We start from the raw sequence: 18,565 nt of genomic DNA on the forward strand, positions 1-18,565 counted from the left end.
GAACGAATTTTTAACTAAGATGCCCACGCCTTGTGAGCCAGATGTAAAGCCTGTGTGCGCCACTAACTTAAATCCTCCCCTATTCATTGCCTGGCGTGGGTTCCCAATCAAATGCGTTTCTTGTAACAGGATAACGTCTGGGGCCTGTCTTTTGATATACTGATGGACCATACTACGCTTGATCTTGTCACCAAGCCCATTGACGTTCCAGCTGAGGACTCTAACCCCTACATCTTACTGTGTACCCATCTGAACTTATGTAAGTTAATCGCTCCCGCACTGTATTACAACTCGGTGTAGTTGATCGAACAAATCCTGCGTAAGGTTCAAAACTTAACAACATTAACATTCCCTCCCAACCGCCCCCCTCCCTGCGCCCCTGCACTCTGGGCCTCAAACTGCCCATGATCAAACTTGCAGAGTGCCTGTCACCCCACAAGATAACTAAAGGTAGAAAAGTGGGGTACGTGGTGCCCCCCCATCCCCCATCACAAAAATTTACAATCGCACAATCCTTTACAAGTAACTCAAAATGTCACTCAATCGTATGCTTGAGAAGGGTCCGTAGCTTACGAGTTTACCTACTGGTGTGCCCCTGTGTTATGTCCTACTCTCCAATCTGATCAGATTAGTATGTACGCCCAAATCGACGTCACTCCCGCCCTCCGGGTCCCACCCATCCCCCCCCCCATTCTCCCCACACAGGTTTTACCCCCAGCGTCATATGGATCACCAGTCAGCGACTCTCCAACCATGCCGCCGCTGATTCTGGGTGCTCAAAGAACCAGGCCCTGCCGTCTGCCTCTACTCGAAGCCTGTCTGGGAGCAGCATGGCGTACTTGTAGCCTTTGTCTGTCAGTGTCTTCTTGATCCCCAGAAAGGAGCGTCTATGCTTCTGGCCTAGAAGGGTGAAGTCTGGAAAGAAGGTTATGTCCACGTTTTGTATTTCAAGGATGGTCCGCCCTGGCATGCTGGAGTATAACGTCTCGGAAGTTGAGGACCCTGGCCAGGATCGGAGGAGGGGGGTCCCCAAGTTTCGGCCGACCCCGGGGACTTTAAGGGCTCTCTCAATGACGAAAAATTTCCAGAGCCCCTTGGGTTGCAAGTGTTTAAGTATGATATCTTCCACAAAGAGATCCGTGGCCTACCTCTCTTCTGAAATTTCCGGAACGTTGGCAAGTCTTTTACATCTGGTTGTAGTTGGGAGGCATCTTCTACTAGGCGCGCGGTAGTGAGTTCAACTTGTTTGACTCGTTCATTATTTTTATTCATATTCGCACGGAGCATATTGACCTCCACGGTAATGGCGTCCATCTTAGGTTCTAGTAAAGTCTTGATCCCGGCAATTGCCTCGAGGACGTCCTTGAGCATGGATTCCGGTTCTACTTCTCCTTGGGTTACTCCACCCTTGCCCTTAGGGGAGGGATCAGGCATCAGTGTTTTGGGGAGCGTGTATCTGTCCAGTTTGTTCTGCTGCACAGGTTTGCTGCCCCTAGTTGAGGACATTGCGCCTCAATACCTTGTCCCAGGTGTGTTAACAGTGATGGATCACAACAAGGATAACAGAACGGATTTACTCCTGGCGCCGGCGTCCACTCTGCCACCGCACCCAGGTTTGTCGGTGATCTCTCAGGGGTAGGTCTCGTGGTCAGGAGGAGATCTGGTAGGTGCTGGTGGTGTTGGCCCGTGCTTTCGTTTGGCGCCTGGCTGAGCACACCCACGCCCCAGTCTGAGGGGGCCAGGAGTACAGAAGCAGTAGTGAGCTACGCCCCTTCAAGGGCAACTGTGTACGCCGGGCGACCGGTAGCAATAGCGGGGCTCTCTGGGAAGGTACAGGTCAATCATTGCTCCAGTCCCTGTGCCGGGGAAGCAAACTGTCAGGTGTGCACCCGTAAGGACAGCATTCCACCCGACTCACATTGGATGGTGCTGTAGAGAAGTAGTGGTGCATCTGATGGCTGAGTGCACCAATTGCTCCCTATTTTGCAGTTGTTGTGGGGTAGTGGGTGCCGTCAATGCCTCCGTTCTCTGAGTGGGCCTCCACCTCTCTACCCCCCCATAGCTATCACGGGGCATACCCCACGGATAGGTAGGGTCACCAGCCGTGCAGTGTGGTCGACGCAGCCGCCAGGAGATCGTGGGCTAAGTAAGGGCGCTCATGCCGCGCCAGTGCCATCATGCAGGATCTCAGTTCTTATTCCCCCCGCAGGCTGCCGTCACGATTTGCTGCCCTCTTGGCCCTGGGATATACTTCCACAGTCTTCACTCTGATGGAGGGGGGAGGGAGGAAGAAACTCCGGACGGCCTCCGGTCGGTGGGGCCGTAGTATCACAGTGTCAGTCACTGGTCGGACCGACAGGGCATCCGGGGCTATTTACCTTCCACTTCTCCACTCGAGGCCCCGGCGTCCGCACCCCGCCCAGGCCTCTGTGGATTCAGTGTCTGCTCCGCACCTCCGGTCGATCGTCCAGGTCAGCCTCTGCAGGGACGTACGCCGGACCGCCTCCTGGTCAAGGTCTCCTGGCAGTGCGGCCACAGGGAGAGACTCGCTCCCCACCTTCACCACTACGCGAGGTTCCGTCTTCTTCTCCTCACCCAGCCTCACTACAGACGCGACAGGATCTCCGCCTCTCATTGTTGTTTGGGGTACTTCGCCTCAGGATCTTGCACTGGACACATTCCCATGCAGGGACTGCACTCTTGAACCGCGGATATTTGTACTGGATAGACAGGGGATGATGGGGTTTAGCTGAGCTCCGCTAAGCTGTGGCCATCGCGCTTTGCGGCTTAGCCACGCCCTCTAGGATAGGGTTTTGATTATATTATTATGGTTAGCACTCAGGCAAGACTTAGAAAAGTCCAGGGGACCAAAAACTAGTCTTTTAAGCTACTTTATTTGATCAAAATACAGCAAGCTCATAAAACACCGTTATTACTAACTTTTGACCTGATGTTTATGTTCCAAATTGTTGACTGACACAACTCTGGTATTGTTCGATACAGCAGGAAAAGCCAAAATAGACGGTGAGCGTCCTGCAACAAATGCAGAAACACACTAAATTAAAGATCCAGTATTGGCACCAAGGCCAATGCACGGAGTAATTTAGCCTTGAGCAAAGAGTTAGGCAAGATTGTATGTAATCACCCTTACTTTTTAGCCTTTCCGTCAGTAATGCTACTAGATGCCTTGATTGCTTGAAGCTGGATGTGTCCATACATTAGGGGTCAGGACCCCACTGCTTTTATATGCAAAATGTTCTACTGTTGTCCCTAACCAAGCTGTCTTTGCATTGGTTTTTAAGGAGATTTGTATTGTTCTGCAAAGTAAATCTACTTATCAACATTATCAAAACTAAATTCATGGCCTTGTACACAAAATGAACCTTGAAAAGTTATCTACCTCTAAGATGAATTAATCTTGTGTCTTGGCATAATGCTAGACCATGGCCTGTCCGCTAGCCTTGCAAAAGCTCAAAGCTTTTGGCATCTGAGCCACACTATAGGTGCAGTGTTGAGATGCAAAAATAAATTAGATGGTCGCTCACTATTAGTATTATCGTACAGGCTTACAAAGCGAAAGCAATGGCTGGTGCTCTGTATGTGACCAAACTTTGGGGGTTATGTTAAAACCACCAAAAGCAGACACATCTATTCCTGAGAGACCGCCTGAGATAGAGCCCAGGAACCCCTTCAGCTGCGTTGAAGCATGTACTAGGCTTGAATAGTATTTCTGAATTGATCGCGCTGTGGCCAGTCATGCAGTGCTTTAAGCTACAGATCAAGCCTTATGCAGGCACATACAAAAGACCCTTTCTGCTGTAAAGGAAATTGAACATCCCAGCATATGCAAGTGGCCTGACTATGTAGAGAAAACATTGCTGAGATTGGGTGGGGTGATGTTTGGGCTCATCCTCACCTTGTAAATTCATCTTCTGCTGAGTTGGTAAATGATAGCTACAAGCTAGAACAACTACATCAAAACGCTGGGGTAGAGGTTCATTGCGGACAGGATACTTATGCCTGAAGTAAAATCTTGGATTTGCATCTTATTTGAATGAGATCACCCAGAAACTCAGTTGCAAATTGTATGTTTGCTTTAGACTAGGCAATCTTTTGCAATGCTCCTATAAAGCAAAATGTGATGCACATGGCAATGCATAAGGGTTTATTTGATTGCTGCTTAGGCGATCAAGAAAATGCACTGCATTTCATGATGTGTTGCTCAAAAACAGTTGTACAGCACAAGAGACTATTGCTGTCATTGTTGAAGCTTTAAAAATAAACAGTTAAAGAGAAGCCATAGCCCTGTGCTATTTGACAGATGTGGTCATCTTTCGAACCGTAGCACTGTATATCTTGACAGCATGGCCACAACCAAGGGGCGAACATTAAGGCATAGATTTCCTAGTCCAAAGCTGTTATGGGTCATATGATATGCTCATTATTTTAACACTACAGCGTTATACCTAAAGAGCTTTACCTTAAGTGTGGAGCAATTTTGTTTTTAGTCCTTGCAAGCTTAAAGTTGTCTGGAGGCAGCATATTTCAGTTTTTTTTTTTTTTGTTGGCTACCAGCAAGTTTAAGTATGAGGTGTATTTCACTCTGTATCTAGTGCATTACTTTTTTAAACTTTGATTTCATTGTTATTATTGTATGGCTTATTTTTAGCAAAACAATAACGTACATAAGTGGGGCATAGTAATTTGTATTTATTATATGTTGATTTAAATTAGATGTGATTTAGGCTGTTAATTAATGTTACCAGGGTGACCAAAATATAGACTCAGACATTATTATTCATCCAGCGCAACCTCTTGAAGGTGGAGTGTGGCAGCCTTCAGTGAGTATACTGGCTTGGTTAGACTGAAGGAGATACTCCCCAATTGTTAATTTTTCAGGATTTAATTGGCTAAGCTGCTTGGAATTGGAACGCATGCCAGTCCTTGCTTTGAATGGCATGGCTGAAGTCTTTAGATCTCATTCAAGGGGGTGCAGGATAGTGCCGTCCATCTCGTGCTGAATGTGAAGAGTTGGTTTAACCCTTCCACTGATGATGTCTTACTGCACTACGAGATGGTCACAGCCATTGAGTGCCACTTAAACAGTACTAGCCAACCCAAAGGTTTCCTTCCCACTGACACAGGCTTCCCAAGCTTTCGCAGCCATAATCAGGCGTGTACAAGTCAGAAAGATATGTTGGGGGGCAATATAGACATCTCCTCATGAATTCTGCAGTCACTGGGCCAAGAAGTTCTTCATAACTTCATTGCATTGTTCTAAAGCTGTTTGACGCTGCACTTCTCCCTTTTCTAATCTAATTGTTGTGGAATATTTCCATATGTTGTGAGTGAGAAAAGACTAGGATTTAAGGAGTTGGGCAAAGTTTTTTTTCTGTTAACTCCGTTTGTTATCCCTAGGCTGTTTCTTATTCTCGAAACCATCTTGCTAATACCTCAGCTGAAAGCAAACCGCGAATATCTCCTTTTTTAAAGTACTGAATTTGTGCTGATGTGAACACATGCAAGCATAGGGATCGTGGCCGCATAAAACCCAAGCATGGGTGGGGTTTACTGTACATTCAAAGCTATCTTTTAATAGCGTATGGAAGCAATTTCCAGTAGATGTCAAGGTATTCTCATGTTCATAATTGAAAAAAACACCTTCAGACTTTGAATAAAGGACCAGGGTAGCATAGATCGATATCTAAATGGATCAATACATGTACAATTCAATCTGATAGCTGTTCCAAATAGTTCACACCAATTCGTCAGTTTCAAGGTACTGAAAATGTGTGCTCATACTTTACAATTTTTATAACTTTTTTTCCTACTTTTATACACGTTTTAGAAAACCTTATTCTTTCATACAGCTAATACTTCAAAAGAGACTTCAATTAAATATTCTAAATAGAGATTGCCTCAAGTTTTGCCATGTAAATTGTCTCTATGCGTGTGAAAGTTATTTGTTTATTGTCCATCTCTAATGGAGATCTGTGTACATTGATTGTGAAAGCAAATGTTATGATCCAGTTCGAAGTAGTCAATGTTATATGTGATCCAATGTTCTGTGTCATCTACTAACAAGAATCTTGTTTGGTGATAGAAAAAACCAGCCCGCAGGAGGTATGAATCATATGGAATGTATTCTGACGACGATGCAAACAGTGATGCGTCCAGTGCCTGTTCAGAACGTTCATACAGCTCACGCAATGGCAGCATTCCAACCTACATGCGTCAAACAGAAGATGTTGCTGAGGTGCTCAATCGATGTGCCAGCTCAAACTGGTCTGAAAGAAAAGAAGGCTTACTTGGTCTTCAGAATTTATTAAAAAATCAGAGAACCTTAAGGTACAAAATGTAAATTATTTTTAAGCATTGAGAAAAGTAAATTAAATCATAAAGGTTTGAGCTAGTTTTTTGGTCTACATCCAAAATCTTTAAATTACAATATTTACTTCCACAGCTAAGCATGGCTCTTTTGACATAACTTGATAATTAAACAAAATTACTTAATATGATTTCATTTATTATGACATATCTATTATTAACTCTTATTTTCCACCAGAATTTTTACTTTGGATTTCTTGTGCCACTCAAAGCAGGTTATTTTTGTTATTGTTTTGATAAACAGATTTTACTGACTTTAAACCATCGAAAGTGGCAAGAGTTGAACAGTGGACACACAATCAACACAACACATAAGAAAAACGACTACACAGATCATAGACAATCAAGTGGTACATCAGACTAGCAAACGTTTTCAACCAGCAGTCTATTTCATGTACAAAGTTAGTCCAAATGACCCAGCCACTTCTCCCAAACCTACCCATGTTTGTGGGGGCAACCTCTGGCTTCATAAACCACACGCTTCTGTTGATGGCACCAGTAAACTTCTCACCGCCATCTCTGCTGGGTTAGAGGAGTAGAGGACATCCATTTAGCAGCATTATCACACTTAGCAACCAGGAAAGCCATTCCCTGGAACAGCCCAAGAACAATTGTTCAGCTCTCGTACCTCTGGACCCTTCAAACACACCAAGCATTATCAGCAGGGGGGGCGAGTGGAACCTCTCTACCAAGAACCTCCACTAGGTCACGTAGCACTTTGGGCCAATAGTTTGCTACCACAGAGCAGGCCGGTACCGTATGATAGAAATCTGCTGGATCGATCTCACATCTGGTAAAGGCAGGACTAGGTTGAAGGCCCGCCGGTGAATACATGTCAGGGAAAAATATGCCGAATAGAGATAATAGGTTATTAATTACTGGGCGAATGAGGACATTGGTGGGCAAACCTCTCAAGACCTAATGGAATCCTTAACTGATCTCAATTTTCACTAACTTGTATTTGACTCTATTTACATTAGAGGTCATACTTTAGGTCAGGTTTGGTCCTCCAGTCTAACCATAGTTAACCTTGGGGTTTCCTCTTGCATTTGGTCAGACCACTGCTTGAATACATTTATCCTAAAAGCATTCTGTTTTTCGAACCCTCCTACATGCCTGGGTGCTTTTTCCAGGAACAGAAAGGGTAAAGATCTTAATTTGTTCTGCAACACACTGACTCATACTTTATCTGATCCCACTGGAAACATGGATGACTATGAGGAAGCAATATCGAACTGGCTTAGTGTAGCCAGAGAGATTCATGCCCTTCTCTGCAAACCTGAACCCACTCGTCGCCATGAAGCATCTAAATGGTTCTCAGAGGAGTTGAAAATGGCTAAACTTGATCTCAGGCAGGCAGAACAGAAATGGAAAAATACCTACCTGCCTGAAAGCAGGGATGTTTTCGCCCAAGACTAAAAACATACAAAAAGCTAATTTTGCATGCAAAATCGAACTACTTTTCAAATAAAATTATGAACGCGGAAAACAAAACCTTGACTCTTTGAGACAGTCAGAGAACTTTCCAACCCAGACAGAATAACTTTAGCTGCGGCTCCAACGCAAAGTCTATGCGCAACAACTTGTTTTAATTTTTTATTGAGAAATTAAAATTAACAAAAGATAGTATTCAACCCAGCACATGTATGTTTGTCACTTCTTGAGGAAGATAGAAACCCCTTGACACACTTCACTTTGCCTGGCCATTAGCAAAGAGATCTTTATCGAGCTGACAGACACAATTAAACCAGGCTCTCCAAATGATATCTATCCCACACATGTCCTTAAAACAGTTCTCTCCTATTTTCCTGAGATGGCCACCTCCCTTCTTAACCATTACCTTAATCAGGGCAAGGTCCTTTGGGCCCCCTGTGATGGGATCCCACCAACACCCAAGAAAGCAGTGAAAAGTCTTGGTATTTTCACCAATGAGGGTTATCCCTGAAACAGCAGATAGGGGCTCTATCCTCCTCTTGTTTTCTCAAACTTCGGAGAATAAGGAAAATCAGGAGATAATTCATGGTGGATCCTGTCATCCAAATGATTATTACCTTAGTAATGTCTCGGCTTGACTATGAAAACTCTCTTTATCTGGGACTCCCTATTGGCTTAAACCACAGGCTGCAATTGGCTCAACATCAAGCCGCTCAGTTGGTGTTTTCTCACAACCAAGACACTGCCACACCAAGCCTCTGATGAAAAAGCTACACTGGCTTCCTGTAGCCCAGAGGACAGTCTTTAAAACAGCTTGTATGTCTTTAAAGATCTTCACAGCAAAATCCCAGCTTTTGTGTCTCCGCGAATTCAATGTTATATTCCTACCCGCCATCTCAGATCGGCTCAGCTGAATTTGCTAACTCTTCCAAAATTAAAAGGAAGACTCCCCACATCTGAAATACCCTTGCTCCTGACATTAGAACATGATCCAACTATGGTTGCTTTAGGAAACTCTTATCAACGTGGCTGTTAAGGCAAGCTTATGGCTAATCTTACTGCTGACATTGCTTCCGCTACCTTCGCGCCAAGAGACCTTATGGTTAATGTGCGCTCTATAAATTACTCATAACATAACAACAGGTTAGGACCAGCCGCAGTGGACTAGAGATAGTAAGTTCTCGAGCGGCCATCATGGCAACCCCCAATTGCCATCTTCCATTGGTACCAGCCTACTCACCCTCTGGGCTCTGAGGTAATGCAGTGTACCTGGTAAGTAGATGATCGGAGTGCCATAAATCTGAGAGATCCCGGCAAGGTTTCCCATAAGGAGTTTACCTCTAGGGGACTTAACTCTAGCAAAGTGTCAAGCACCTGGACGCGAGTACGGTTAGCATGGCAAAGTTGAGGGTACTTGTAGAATTGGGTGTGTGAAAGGGCGTAGATTAGATCATGAAAGGAGCATATGTGTGGCCCAGACCAGATGTCCCCAAGTGATAACCAGTAATGTCTCAGGTTTTAAAGCCTTGAATCACTGCCACTTCCCTCAACCAATTATCGTGCCAGTGGGGTGTCTGTTGTGTAAGTTTGTCTTCCCATCGCACGTCAAAGCGCCACTCTCAGACCACCAGTTTGGTCACTGGAGGCAAGGAAGTAGGTATCCGAGAGCCATAGTGCTGAGCTTGCAGTTGAGGAAAGCCTAACAGGGACATCTCGAGGCGATCGGCAGCGTCGGACCATCCCCATTAAACCCGCCGTGAACTACAAGCATCTGAGAGACCAGGTAGTAATGATAGAGATGTAATTTCCAGGCCACCATCATATGGGCCACGTTGACAGTGCACAAGGGCAAGACGGGGTCATAGAACCTTTGTGGCTGCCCCATCCAGTTTACAGAACAATGTCCACGGCAAGTGGAGCGGCAAGTTCTGAAAGACATACAGGATTCGCAGAAGAATCATTATTTTGGAGAGAGCTGTATGCCCCATAACATTTAGAGAGAGGGATGGCCACCTAGTTAGGACAGTTTTGGCCCTTCGGAGCAACCGTTGTAGGTTAAAGGGTCAATGTAAGTTCTGAATGAAGGGAAACCCAGATGCATAGATATTTAAAACTGAGCCAATGTAAAGGTATGCTCATCTGCCAGCCAAACCAGTCTCTGGAGGAGGTCAAACGGATCAGTATAGGTTCATCTTCAGAGAGGAAGCTTCCTCAAAACAGCTCAATCAATGAAGACAGCGAGGGCGCTCATGTTGGAGCCACCTGATACAAAAGACATCATCCGCATACAAAGCTATGCGGTCTTCTTGGTCAGTACTCCATCACCATCCTTGAATCTGAGTGTCCATATGGATTAGTTGGGCAATCCGCTTGATGGTGAGCACGATGAGTAGATGGGTGGCAGTCCTGTTGAGTTTTTTGCTCTACTGGAAAAGTTGAGGAGAGGATCCGTTGATTTGGACTTGGGCAGTAGGGTTGAAGTAAACAGCGCGAACCATGCCACAAAATCGAGGTTCGATGCTGACCCATGCCCAGCCCACCATATCATAAGCCTTTTGGAAATCAATAAAAGTAAGGGAGGGTAATGTTGCAAATGATGGTGAGCAAGGGCCACATGAAGCCGTCTGCGATAGTGCCTTGTGCTACAGGTCAGCATAAAGACTCATTGATCGGCATGAATCAACGTAGCAAGGACGTGCTGGAGGTGAGTGGCCAGTATAGTGGTGAAAAGTTTGATCTCACTGTTGAGAGGATGGATATCGGACGATACTCCGAACAGTAAGTGAAAGAAGGTTGTGTCTTGGGGATCACCACTATAGTAGCTGTGTATAGTTCCAGAGGGAAGGCGCCTGTGTAAGACACTTCTTTATAAAGGGCCAAGAGGTGGGGGAGTAATATCTCAAGGAACGCAGTATAGTATGCCGAGGGGAAGCCATTTGGCCCAGGAGTTTTCCCCGATGCCAGGCCGGACAACGTGGCTCCAATCTCCTCAATTGTAAACGGTTCATCGAGCATACAACACTAACTATTGGACAAGCAAGGGAAGGGGACTGCCTCAAGGAAGTTAAGGGAAAGCTCCTAGTCTCTCCCAACGGGAGCTGTGTAGAAAGTTTCATAATAGGAAGCAAATGCATGTGCAATCTCGGGTAGAGTATGACAAGATTGACCACTACCATCGATATTTTCAGGTATAACTCTATTTACGTATTGATGGGGGGCTAACCAATATAGCAGCTTCCCGTTTCTCTCCCCTCACCTGTAGACCTTGGCTGTCGTGGTCCGCCATAAATGTTTGGCGGTTTCAAGGGGGTGATGGTGGATTTCTTCACGAAGTAGACTCAGTTGTCGAGAGACATCCTCCTGGGGGTCATGCCATCATGGCGATCTTCCAATCGTAGGGCACAAGCCTCCAACTGGGTAACATGAGAGGCACAAGCATGTTCCTGGAGCCTAATTTGTCCCCTCGCAATGCCTTGCATTGTCACCTTCCTAGCAGCCCATAAGGTGCCAACCTTCGTGACCGACCCTTCATTACTACAAAAGTATGCTCAAAGTACCCGACTCAGTGCCTACACAAAGGTTCTGTCCGGGAGGTACCAGGCATTAAGACGCCGCATGGGGCGTTGAGCAGATCAGGGAGGCCTAAGATGAAAGAGAAGGGGGGAATGGTCCAAGATCCCACTAGATAAGATGTGGCTATGCAAAAGCTTTCGACAATCGGGGGCAGGTAAAAAAAAAAGAAAACCATATAGGAGTGAGTGTTCTAGGCTGCTAAGGTATGAGTGAATTCTCGAAGTCTTGGGTGTCATAGTCTCCAGGCATCACAAAGGCCAAGGATGGCGGCCCAGTCAGTAAAATGATGTGCCTCGATACGTCTAGAGCTAGTGGGGGACCCAGTAGTATTGAGTTCGGGGTCAGGCACTGCATGAAAGTCACACCTATTAAAATGTGACAAGCGTTGAGTAGTGAAGGAGGCACAAAATGTATGCAAAAGTGATCACCTGTCCTTCCAACGTTCCCATCCAGGCAATAAAGTGGTCATATGGGTCACATGTTAAATGGGAGACCATGAAAGGGAAGGAGCCCCAACAGGATTGCAACCCCTCGGGACCCACAAGAGTATCCTGCATGCAAGACTCTATTATATCTCTTATGTGCTAGGAAGGGGCAGTGGTTTCCTATAAGATGAGTTTCCTGGAATAAGAGTACCTCTAGGAGGAGGCGGTGGGCGAACGTGAGAACCATGGCGTGTTTCGGAAGATCATTGCTGTGAGGGATTGGTATGAGCCCTCGCTGCTGGCAATGTGAAAAAGGAGCCTGTCAAGGCTCTGCAGTATTGGGTAAGGAGTGCGCCAGTGAGGCACCACAGGGAATCATCACTGGAAGAACGCTTTCAGGATTGTTGTAAAGGTGTGTGTCAAAACCTAGAAAGACAAACGAAAAACTAACATACATACTAAAAAGCTGAAACCACAGCAACATATGAATGAATCCCCACCCCAACTCCCCCTCCCCACACTTTTAACCGAGAAGCATCTGTCACCCTGAAAAAAAGAGACATTAAAGAAAACAATTTGTGCAAACAATAGAGAACCATCAAAGGGAAGAATCTCAACCGAATAATGGATGAGTCATTAGCAGTCAGTTACACTGGTGGAGGCGTCCGCAAAGAAGACAAACAGATAATCAGAGAGTACTCCAGGAGAACAAAGAGGATAGTTTGAAGGAGACAAAACTATGCATCTGGCAGCATGGCCAAATGCCGAAGAAGATGGCCACACACTAACGCTGCTCCGGCACACCACACCCGGCATTGTATAAAATCCATACGCTGATCAGAGAAAAAGAGCAGAATACAACCCTACCAACATCCGCAGCCTCTGCAAGTACACTGATTAAATTTTTACGGAGAGTGAGTGTCCGGGAACAGAGTTGCTAACTGACAAGTCGCTGTGGAGGCCTGGGAGTGACGTTCCCTGTACCCAGAGAGGAGCGGCTCCGAAACGACTAACCGCCGAAGGCGATGTCCTCATCAGTGCAAGGAGTGTAGCGGAAGCAGCAATGGCCGCACCCAGTGCCTGCCACCGAGAAGAGATAGCGTCGTCACTGACTGGTGGTGAGCCTCACGGCAGTGGGGGCCAATCTGAAGAGGCGGACCGATTCAGCCTTACGGAGAGAGGAGCGTGTCACTGGAAGACACCGCGACGCCCTTGCAGGCGTGAATCTGGCTAAAACTCGCCTACACAATCCTACGGGCAACCGGATTCTCTACACTGGTGGTGGAGAGACCGGAGATAGACCAGCGGGGAACTGCACACCAGGTACGGCAGCAAATTTGACATACTGCTCAAAGCCTCGGAGGTGGTGCACAGGCCAGTGACTAAGCCCAATTTGTGGAGCTCACACGTAAGAGCTGTACTGTGCCAGACAAGAGCATGGCGAGCAGGCTTGATCGACCACGGCCCTGGCACAGTGGGGTCTGGGCATCCAACGACAGAGAGAGGAGTAACTGAGCACCCGTACTAGGGGCCAACAGTGACTGAGAACATACTGGAGACCCTGGTGGTACATTAGTATGAGTGAAGTGCACAGTCCATGATAACCTAAAAAGCGCTAAGGCACACAGTATAACTAACCAAGTCAAATAGAGACTTGGGTGATGAAACCTGACAGGCCACACAGGGCCCTTGGCCCTAGGCAGGCGGTGGAGAGTATCCAGCTGTGTCCGATCTCCCCGGCTATCCAAACTATCCCCTGCAGGCCCTCAGAGGCTCAGCAATGGCAGGAGGGAAAAGTGGCCGAACCTCCCTACAGACTAAACTAGACAAATATGCGTGGCAAAAGAGGTCTCACACACAAGAAAAGGGGACGGATAATTTGCGCACAACGATGCAACAGACTAAAGGACAATCAGACCTGACCCTGCAGGACATAGTGTCAGCCATCACCACTATGCGCATTTCACTGGAATCCAGGATGGACTCTGTTTCTACTGAAGTTTCCCTGATCAGGGCAGACATCCATAACATGAACGCCAAAATCAAAGACGTAGAGACCACTACCAACTCACTAGCCACGGATAAATCCCTTCTCAAAAAACAGATCAAGGATCTCCAAGGGCCAGATGTACGACGGCCAAAATAGCGCCTAGCAAATTGCGAGTCTTTTGCGACTCGCAATTTGCTAGGTGCTATTTCGGATGTACTACAGTGTATAACACACTTTTAGCGATTCCCAATGGGGTCGCAAATAGAGAGGCTCATGAATATTAATGAGCCTCTCACAATTTGCGACCCCATTGGGAATGGCATGCCCTCTGAGGTATGGTGGCCTGCTGGGCTCGGCAGATCACCATGTCTGGGACTGTTTTTAAATAAAGCATTTTTTTTTCTTCAAATGCAGACCGTTTTCCTTTAAAGGAAAACAAGATGCATTTAAAAAAACATATAACATTTTTGTCTCATTTTTTAAGGGCAGGCAGTGGTCCCTGGGACCACTGCCTCCCCTTAAAAAATGTTTTCCCCTGCGTTTGCAAAAGGGAAGGGGTCCCCTCGGTTCTCCTTCCTTTTTGCGACCCCATTACCACCCTCTTGAAGAGGGTGGTAATTTGCAAAAGTTTTGCGCCTGCAAATGTGGCCACAAAACCTTTGTACATGGGGTTGCGCTCACTATTAGGAAGGGAAAGCCCCCTTCCTAATAGCAACTAGCAATGCCAAAATAGCGAGTCGCAAATAAATTGCGACTCGCTATTTTGGTATTTTACATACCCCTAATGGTTTTTACATGCGTAAACAGGTTCGCAAACCTGTTTGCGCATGCTAAAACCGTCATACATCTGGCCTCAAGTCTGTAATGAGAGGATGGAAAACCAACTGGCCGACTACGAAGGTAGGGCCCAGTGCAATATTGTCCGAATTATAGGCGTACCGGAGCGAGCAAAGGGTCAGACGGCAGACCTGTTCATAGAAGACCTTGTTGTGAAGTACTTACAATCCCGAGGTTTGTCCAACTATTTCTCGATCGAAAGACCGCACAGAGTGCTGGGGAAGGGGGGGGGGAGACCAAAGCCCAGAGGACCTCCTAGGCCTATACTGGCACAAGTATTCAACTTTCGAGATAGAGACGTAATATTACAAACAGCCCACACTGCACCACTGATCTATTTTGAAAGCAGCAAGATAACATTCTTCCCAGATTTCACACTCAAACTGCAAAGACTGCGCCGTAGCTTCTTGGAAATTAAACGGGCCCTAAAAGAGAAAGAACTTAAGTACACCATGATATTCCCTGCCAAACTGAGAGTAGAGTCGGAAGGAAAGGTGTGGTTCTTCAATAGCCCAGAGGAAATATGGGATTGGCTTGATAGATGGCGCACTGTTGGGAAACGCACTCAGACCGACTATTGTGAGAGAGCCACTCGGAGCCGCCAAAAACACAATGCATTAAATATGCCGGACAATAACCCGACTACAGAGTCACTAGACTTGAACAACAATGAATAACGAGGTAGCAATACTTATTCGTACAGAGGACAGATACAAGAACAACCCAAGCTGCACAACCATACATCTGAACAGGACAACCAACATAAGTCATTAGAGGAAGATCTCATGAACAGAAGAACTAAATACAATGACAAGGTGAGACTTGTCTCCCTCTAGATAATGTAGGCTCTGATAGAAATGGTCTTATCGGATGCCAAGTGTGGGACCGGACCACACACCACAGTCATTTCAGGGGTGGGCGATAGGCACTATGCAAAGTTGGGGAGGCAGGAGATTATTTTCCGTCATTCAGGGAAGCAAGGGGGGGATGGGAATGGTCAAGTTTGGGAGGGAGAGCCAAGTTATGTTATAGGTGTATCTTAACAACAGGGAGGGTGGGGATCATACACCCATGAGTTCACAAGTGGAATACAGCAAATAGTTCATAGACAACATGTACGCAGCTCATCTCACCGATGATTGCATTGCCCACAGAGAACATGACAGACCAAAGAAAGAGGAAATCACTCTGATTCCTCACCTGGAAGTGTCAACGGGCTTGGAGTTTAATAAAATGAGGGATAGTGCTTCAATACTTAAAACGGCAGGCACCATTATCCCCATCTAGACAGATGTGGATGTAGGTTAGCAGCCCATGCCAGATTCACCTCCGGCTCTAGAGGAACCAATATTCTTATTCGTAAAAACTGCCCATATATGATACATAAAACACGGGTGGACACACAGGGCAGATTCGCAGCAGTGGCGGAAATGTGGAAAGGGTAATCTGTCAACGTACTATCTGTATATATCCCCCTGGCTATGAAAAGGACGACACTGGAGGAGCTCAGCAAATTCACGATGGACCTCTTCCCTGGGATTCTACTGATGGGAGGTGAACTTAATTTGACTATGAATGGGCACATAGACCGATGCTCCCCCCCTCACCCCGACCCACGTTGTAGAGCGCAACTAGCAGACTTCCTCTCAGCCTTCGGCCTCAGAGACATGTGGAAACATTTCAATCAACAGACGCACCAGTACACATTCCATTCACGGGCCCATGGCAGTCAATCTCGTTAGACTATCTGCTGACATGCTTCGAAAACATCCATAACTTTAGTGAGGCAAGACGTTTGACATGGGGTATTTCCGATCACTCCTCAGTCCTTGTCCTTGCGCTATCAGTAGCAGGCCCGAAGTTCTGGAACGAACTACCTTATGAACTTAGATCATGCAAGGAACTCTTTCCCTTTAGGAAAAAATTTAAAACTTTCCTGTTTAACTATTAGCTCTTGTTGGACCATTAATAAATTATAGGATAGGGATTGGGTGCTCTGAGATGCTGCCAATGGCGCGGAGATACTCCTTAGGGAGTCGATTCCCAGCGCGGTACAAGTGTGCAAATAAATAAATAAATAGTACATTCCCCGACTGGACCTACTACCCTCACAATTAATCCGTGGTAACTGAAAATCTCACATCTAAAAGCAGAACTAATTAAGGACACGGACCGGTACTTTACAGAAAATGCTGGAACAGTAGATTCGCCACAAACCCTGTGGGGGGCATTCAGGGCCGTGATTAAAGGCCGGGCACTCGCGCTAATGATAGGACACAAGAAAGAGCTGAGGGCACACGTAGAAACACTAGAAAAATAAAACCTGGGAGAATTAGCAAGGGTAGCGGACACAGATGACGCCTCAGATAGAAAAGCCCTCAATACTAAAAGGCTAGTTTAAATGCAGTTTTTAACAGGGGCAATCAGATCCAAACAAAAGACTGCACAGCATAAAGTATATGAACATGGCGACAAAGCTGGTAAATTGTTGGCCTGGTTGAAAAGGCGAGATTGGGCCCATCGCTGGGTGCCCCTGTTAATGGAGGATAAGGGAGAGGACTTGCGAGACCCACAGGAGATCGTAGAAGCATTCGCCTCCAACTTTTCCCAAATCTATGCACCCGCTACCACAACTACAGTCCTCGACTCTCAAGACGTACTGGCAAACATCCCAGTTATTTCCCCTGACCTCAGAGGAACGATAAACCCTGGAGGGAGAACTCACAGAAGAGGAATTATTAGTAGCCATACAGGATCTACAGTCCGGAAAGGCCATGGGATCCAACAGGCTCACAATAGAGCTCTTCAAGCGAAAGCCTCCAAGATAACACCCTTCCTCCATGACGTGTATCTAAAAAGCTGCCACAAAGACTCCCTCCCAAGCGACCTCAGACTAGCTTTGATTGTTGTGATATACAAGCCGGGTAAGCCGGTGGAGGAACGCAGTTCCTACCGACCCAACTCGCTGCTCAATGCAGAAACTAACATTCTGGCCAAAGCACTGGCCAACCGACTGGTCCCAATTATTAACAAACTAGTACATCTGGATCAATTAGGATTCATGCCTAGGTGAAGTACAGCCCTAAATCTTCCCTGTTTACAAGAGGTGTTAGGTAGTACCGGTACAATCCAAGAACAAGCCACCCTGTTCTCATTCGACACGAGAATGGCATTCGATACAATCGAATGGCCTTATTTATTCGCAGTTCTGGAACATATGGGTTTCTGCCCTACTAAAGTGTATCACAGTTCTCTATGCAGACCCGAAAGCACAAATAGTTGTCAATTGTCCTACATCCCTGCAATTCCGACTGGGAAGGAGAAACCAACAGGGTTGCCCCTTGTTGCCTATGATAGTCACTTTGATGCTTGATCCCTTAGCAACGTGGGTGATGGGAGACCCTCTGATCGGGATTTGAAATGGGAAGAACAGCACAAAGACAACATTTCCCTGTATTCAGACGACATATTGCTATACGTCACATCCCGACATCTTCCAGACATATGATCCTCCACATATTCTCAATCTTCGGTAAAAATTCAGGCTATACTATCAACTGGTCTAAATCCACACTATATATGATCCTCGGCCCAAAGCCTCAAACACCGACAGATTGTGAAGTTACCATGGCGATAGAGGGATTCCGTTACTTGGGAATCTACATAACGCCTGATCCACTCCTCTTCTACAACACTAATCTCCAGGGCCCACTGACACGTCTGCACAACGATATGAGACACTGGCGAGCCCTCCCCCTGACCTTTATAGAAAGAGCGGAGCGGCCTTGTTCAAAAAGCTGTCACTTCCCTCTTCCTATACGTGTTACAAAATACCACCTTTAAGGTCCCAGACACAGACTTCACCAATATAGAGAGTGCAGTAAGGAACCTATTGTGGGACGGAAAGACCCCTTACATC

General features: G+C 46.3%; 1 protein-coding gene across 26 annotated transcripts in view; it reads left to right on the forward strand.

Moving 5' to 3' along the window:
- CLASP2 (cytoplasmic linker associated protein 2) overlaps window positions 1–18,565 on the forward strand; it is a 2,039,150-nt gene that overhangs the window by 1,563,776 nt on the left and 456,809 nt on the right. For all 26 annotated transcript variants that reach the window (XM_078688301.1, XM_078688302.1, XM_078688307.1 and 23 more), the window contains one exon: window positions 6,104–6,348. In XM_078688301.1, the coding sequence (XP_078544427.1) occupies window positions 6,104–6,348 (245 nt within the window). The remainder of the gene's footprint in view (window positions 1–6,103; window positions 6,349–18,565) is intronic.

The sequence above is a fragment of the Lissotriton helveticus genome, chromosome 4_1, assembly GCF_964261635.1.
Source record: "Lissotriton helveticus chromosome 4_1, aLisHel1.1, whole genome shotgun sequence".
Lineage (NCBI taxonomy): Eukaryota > Metazoa > Chordata > Amphibia > Caudata > Salamandridae > Lissotriton > Lissotriton helveticus.